Genomic DNA, 6,519 nt, shown 5'->3' on the forward strand with positions numbered 1-6,519 from the left:
ACATTTAAATCACAAGCTGCAAACTTACTTTATATGTAAAGTAAAATTACATTACTACACATGTAATTTTCAAGTTTAATATTTAGTTAGTAAGGTAAATATTTAGATCCGAATTGAGTAATTAGACACAAATTATATATTTATTTTTGGAAAAAAATATTTTGTATAGAACTAAATATTTAGCTCAAAGTTTCCCATTTAGTTCTGAAGTAAATATTTAAACTAAATATTTAGCTTCAAATTAAATATTAAGTTTGGAACTAAATACTGAGTTAGCAAAATAAGTATTTATTGTGGACCAAAATATTTAGTTTGAAAACTAAATATAAACTTAAATATTTAGTTAGCAAATGAAATACTTAATTTGGAGCCAAATATTTAGTTTGAAAACTAAGAAAAACAAAATGTTTACATCTGAGGAAAGATATTTAGCTCTGAAACTATTTAGTTTTTTTTTTTTCAAACTAAATATCTGGTTCCAAATGAAAGTTTTATTTTGCTAACTGAACATTAAGGTCAAACTTAAACTTTTAGTTGGGAACTAAATATATAATTTGCAAACTAAATATTTAGATATTTACAAAATATTTAATTTTATTGACAAATATCAAATCTTTTATTTTTAAACTAAATATTTTGCTTGTAATATTTAGTTTGTAAGCTAAATATTTAGCTATGAATTAAATATTTAGTATGAAGCTCTTTTTAGTGTAGGTGCAAACATGCCGTGTTTTATTTCTCTGTGCCAGGCTCAGTGAACCTAAAGGTTGCTGTAAGTTTCTTTCGGTGTAACGCTATAAACGGCCCCCATGCCTACTTGCTTAGCTAAACCCAGGTGGCCACTTATTCCTGTATATTGCTGCTATAAACAACGAGACCCAAACGAAACATCTGTATTTGCTGTTTTGGTTCCGTCAGACATGTTTACAGCCAGGAACATTTTTCACTAATTTACTTTTAGGGACAGGGCAAGATGTTATTCTCGGCTGGTTAGTCACACAGCAGGCACAGATAATGCGCTTCAGCCATTACAGAGCTATAAACTCCCATGATTCATAGCGAACAGAACAATATTCCAGTCAGTTTGGAGTTTCCCAGCCCCGGCATCACTCCGGTGTTTTGCTTTGTCTTTTAAGGTCGGCTGCAGACAGAGATCCCTTCTCGGCTGCTGCTCAGTGTAAACACAAGTCCAGCTGTAATGAATGTCTGTCGGTACCAGAACCTGCTGACGTCCCGAATGTCCCGGCCGCAGATCCCCAATGTTCCTGACGACCGTTTACAGTCAGGAACTTTTCAAATCTGGGCGCTTTGCTCTGAGTTTTGGAAACACCAAACACAAGAAGAAGCTTGAACAGGAATGTTTACATCGATTAAAGTTCCAGGATGATTCTTCAAAACGAGCCGGAGAGAAAAGGGGCAGAAAACATCGACACTGGAACCGAGAGGAGATTCAGACGGGGTTGGTTTGCATTCACTTTAAATCCTGATCACTTATAGATGCAACAGCATACAGAACACAACAAGGGGACAAAATTCCTGCCAAAAAAGCTCAGAAATATTGAGAAATATTGAGTCAAAAATGTTCAGAAAACTATGAAATTTAGAGACCCATTTAATCCCACCAGCAACAATTGTTGCCAGACATTTTTTGTAACTTCTGGAAGCTCTAAAAGAATTTTTTTGACTTTTAGTAGCTAATTGAAGTTTTAAAATAAAATAATGATGTGTCTATAATGTGCAATATCAATTTCATGTGTCCAGTGTGAAAGGTCACCTGACCTCTGTACTTCCTGCCTGACGCTGGAGGTAAATGTAAAACAAACTTGTACAAGAGGAAATCAGTAAAATACTTTAATAAACAAATTTACAGTGAATGTCGACGGTCAGATTCCTGCGTGACGCTGACGCCACACCTGGAACTGGTGGTTCAGTGCTGATCTGGTGGAACTGGGAGGATTTCACATCTGTTCAAACCAACATTTCCACCTGATTTTGCCTCATTGATGAATTGACTGAATGAGGTCAAAGGTCGCTTGGTACATTGAGACAATGACATCTGCAGGATGTGGCATTGAATTTTTATGTTTCTGAAATATTTCTGAACACTCTTGTAACCATTAATGTTATAATAAATTATGCATGTCATGATTTTTCTTATTTTTATAAATATAAATATTCCACATTTGTGTAATTTAGTCTATGCAGTTTATAAAACCTACATTTTCACTAACATGACCAACATAAAATGTAATGATTCGTAAATATTATGTGATATCAAACTCTAAGTATTGAAATGCATGCACTTATTTTGCAGAAAAAAAATTGGGATTAAACAGGTTCAAATTTTCCAGAAAACAACATAAAAATTAAACTTTAGAAACTACAGAATTAATGAAAGCAAATCTTAGAAATGATCTCAAATTTTGGGGGGAATTTCAGAGTTTCTAAAGTCGAAATTTGCTGGAAAAAACTCAGATTTTGTGATGTTTTCCTGGCACACCTGTACAGATCATCAGTCTGACAGAACTGGACCTGATAGTCTGATGTCTCAACATTCAGGCTGTGAAACAACCTGAATGGGTTTCATCCTCCTGGCCTGGGGGGGAAACATCATCTCTGTGTAAAAAGGGTTGCAGGTTAAAGTTCCTCTGAATTTCCTTCTGCGTGAGGAGAGAAATGTTGCGTCTGTCAGAAAAACCTCCCTCTAAATACCACACGTCCTGATGAAAGTTGGAGCGGAAAGACAGAGACTTTTCCCATCCATCATGCGCGTCCAGCTGCTGGTTGGCTCAGCTCCAAACATCCGGGACATCCCGCTCTGTCAGCCCCGATATTAGCGCTCCCTTTGCGGATTACTGGGCAGCAGAGCGGCTCGGACTGCGCACATCTTCATCCAACGGGAGGAAAAGAGGAAATGCGCTCCCAGACCCCCGGCAGCTTCTGGCCCGTTTTGGTTATGGAGACTCCCAACTTTACGCACGGATCCGCGCCCGTCAACGCGTCGCTGCGCCAGCAGCGGTCAGGAAACTCGACTGAAATCGCGCTGCCGATCTTCATGTTCGCCGGCGGAGCCATCGGGAACCTGATCGCCATCCTGGTGCTCTCCGTGTCCCGGCAGGAGAAGAAGTCGTCCGCGTTCTTCTCGCTGGTGCGCGGCCTGGCGGTGACGGACCTGCTGGGCACCTGCATGGCCAGCCCGCTCACCATCGCCAACTACCTGGACCACCAGGTGCTGCTGGACCCCAAAGTCTGCGAGTTTGACTCCTTCCTGCTGCTGTTCTTCGGCCTGACCGGACTCAGCATCATCGGCGCCATGGCGGCGGAGCGGTACCTGGCCATCTGCTGGCCCTACCGGTACCAGCGCTGGGGGGTGAACCGCCGCTCGGCGCAGAAGTTCCTGTTCTTCATCTACATCAGCCATATTCTCTTCTGCTGCCTCCCCATGATGGGGGCGTCCAGGAGCGAGCTGCAGCCGCCCGGCACCTGGTGCTTCATCGACTGGAAGACCTCGGAGCCGCTGGCCGCCACCTACTCCGTGCTGTACGGGGCCGTGAGCCTGATGTTGATCCTCGGAACCATCGTGCTGAACCTGGCGGTGTGCGGGACGCTGCTGCTGATGCGCCGCAGAACCGCGCACCGGCCCGCAACCAGAGCCAGCGTCAAGCAGAGGTGGAGGGCGCTGTCCTCGGCCGCGGAGACGCAGATGATGGCGGTGCTGCTGATGACGTCCGCGGTGGTTCTGGCCTGTTCGGCCCCGCTGGTGGTGAGTGGAGCAGCAAACAGACGCTCTACTGGTTCCACATGTCAGAAGTTTGTGAAAAGACTTGAACGTGAAGGCGATCAGGTTCAAGTTTCTGAGTTTCAAAATGCAAAAACGTTTTGACTTTTTAAACAAAAAAAATTTAAGCTTTTTTCTAGAAAATGTCTAAGATTAATTTCAAAACATCAGATTTTTTTCCTGCCAATATTTTCCCTTTTCAAACAGAAATTTCAGGGTTTTTTCTACAAAATTTTTTAGATTAACATAAAAAACAATTTCCTAACAGAAAATTCTACAATTTTCAAACGGTGAGAAGTTTTGACTTTTGAAACTCAGAAAGTCTTTTTCTAGAAAATTTTAGATTAATTTCAAAATTTCTGATTTTTTTTCATAACAAACGTTTATTTGTATTTCTTTACAACTCTGGAACATTTTGAGATGATGATTTCTTTATAAAAACAAGAAATTTATGGAAACCCTGATCCTCTTCATGAGATTATTTTGGGAAAACAGAGCATCTTCAGTCAGAGGCTCCTCCAGATTCGCTGCAATACAGACTGCTACAGGAGATCTTTCTGATTAATAAAGTGTTTTCAAACTGGGCGTGCTGAAACTCCTCATCATCAGAGTGACACCGACCTACCCTAACCCTAACCCACCGACCTGCTCCTGCGTTTCAGGTCCGTATTTTCGCCAACCGTTTCCAGAGCGACCAGAAGGCGGACCTGCGGGCGATCCGGATCGCCTCCCTGAATCCCATCCTGGATCCCTGGATCTACATCCTGCTGCGGCGTTCCCTGTTCCGCCGTCTGCTCCGCCGGACCGGGCGGTGCGACAGCCCCGCCAGCGCCTCCCTGCCGTCGCCTCACAGCGACCCCCCGCTGTGCCCCGAGTTCTCCAGGGAGAACCACGTGTTCGCTCAGCTGATGTGCAACGCCAACATCATCACGCAGCTGCCCGCCTCCGTGCGGTTCCCGGCCTTCAGCTCCGACTTCCTGTGCCAGACTTGAAGTTCACTGATGATGAACCTGCAGGGAGGCAGAGAGAAACTGCACAAATCTCAATGGCAACAGGCCTGGCAGATATTATTTATTAGCTGAAACATGAGCACAAAACTGAGCCTTTACTCTGTACCTGTCTGTTTGTTTGTGTTGAGTCATTTGTTCCTGTTAAAATAGGACCAAGTTTTCTTTAATCCAGTTTCTACTGTAAATATCTTGAAAAAAAAAAACAAACTTTTCAGCAAGAAATGGTAGCTTGTTTCTGATTACACACGCAGATGATTGCACTTCTAACATTGAAAAAATGTTTGTTTTTTTCTTTTAATTATGTGCAAAAGATGTTTAATATTGTCATCAGCATAAAGGGACAGCAACAGTCTAAAGAAACAAACAGGATGAATATAATTTCCAGGCTTGTTTACTGCAAAAACAAACATTTCCAAGTCATTTTGATCCAGTTTCTAGTCTAAATATTCAACTACGCTTGAAAAAACTAACTTTTCAGCAAGAACTTAGAGCTTGTTGTAGTTTAATAATCCCCCAGTATTGATTAAAGTTGGCAGATTATTTTACTTACATTTTCCCCAAAATTATCTGACAATTGGTCCTTTTTTCATCAAAATTAATGAATTATTAACTTAAAACAACTTCCTGTATCTTTCATAAAATTTAGTTTCGTCTTATTTCAAGTGTAGAAACTGAAAATGCTTGGTAAGATTTTGGGTTTTGCAGTGTAGGGCGTAAACAATCAATTATAATGATGAACAGGTGCAGATAACTGAGTCTTTATTCTGTACCTGTCTCTGGTCTGGTTGACTTAATGCTACAGCCAGTTTTGTTGTAAAACAGATTATGGGCATTAAGAAGGTCTTTTTTTATTATTTTTATCACGTCGACATATTTCACATAAGTTGTATTTTCTTTTTAGAGTCAAAAGACAAACATTTCTTTTAATCAAGATGCATATGGAGTTTGAAAAACATGTCATTGATTCAGATTAAGTCTGAAAAATAATATTTCTTGAACAGGAGAAAGAGTGGGGAGCAAAGCTAAAAAACTACACCAATTGAATTTTGACAACATAATTTACATAAAATACCATCAGATTTTGTATATTTTTATATTTAGTTCTCTACTCTCCATTTACTTGGCTGTCTTATGTTTCTTTATTTAAATAAAGTTAGTGCAAAAAAGAGATAAAATGTGACGACAGGAAATGGAATTGCTGCGTCAACAGACTTCAAAATAAGAGCATAAAATCGTCCAACTACTTGAATAATAAACAGTTGATAAACTTCAAAACGCATTTCAAACTTCATTCAGCCGAAAGTTTACAAAAAAGCCAAGTAAATTTGCACTTTGGAATCTTTTCAGAAAAAAATAATTTAAGGAAAGTTTGGTTAGAGTTAGCAAAAAACGCAGAAGCGTTAAGCTAAAGATTAGCTCTGCTGTTAGCATAAGTATTATTAGAGACTAGAGGAGAAGGATAAGTTTAAAGAAACTAAGAATAAGATCAAATAAGAAATATATGTTATTTTTTGTTTTTAAATCAAAGCCGATTCACCGTTTGGCTGTAAAATGTTTTGATTTTCTTTTTGTTACATTTAAAGGTGCATTAGAAATCTTCTTTTACCTAGGGTGAGGGTTAGGGATTAGTGTTAGGGTAAAGGCTAGGGTCGTGTTGGAAGGATTTTCTCCTGTCTTGTATCGTTACTCACATTTGAAACATGCAGATTTTCTGAAGCACTGACCAAAACA

General features: G+C 40.1%; 1 protein-coding gene across 1 annotated transcript; it reads left to right on the forward strand.

Moving 5' to 3' along the window:
* The first annotated feature begins 2,914 nt into the window (after nucleotides 1–2,914).
* LOC129375867 (prostaglandin E2 receptor EP4 subtype-like) lies at nucleotides 2,915–5,016 on the forward strand. Its single transcript, XM_055055237.1, has 2 exons — nucleotides 2,915–3,763; nucleotides 4,441–5,016. Exons 1-2 carry the CDS (start codon nucleotides 2,915–2,917, stop codon nucleotides 4,768–4,770), a joined length of 1,179 nt encoding a protein of 392 aa, XP_054911212.1. The 3' UTR covers nucleotides 4,771–5,016.
* Nucleotides 5,017–6,519: the final 1,503 nt, after the last annotated feature.

Source organism: Poeciliopsis prolifica, unplaced genomic scaffold (genome assembly GCF_027474105.1).
Source record: "Poeciliopsis prolifica strain line A6 unplaced genomic scaffold, Auburn_PproV2 SCAFFOLD002, whole genome shotgun sequence".
Lineage (NCBI taxonomy): Eukaryota > Metazoa > Chordata > Actinopteri > Cyprinodontiformes > Poeciliidae > Poeciliopsis > Poeciliopsis prolifica.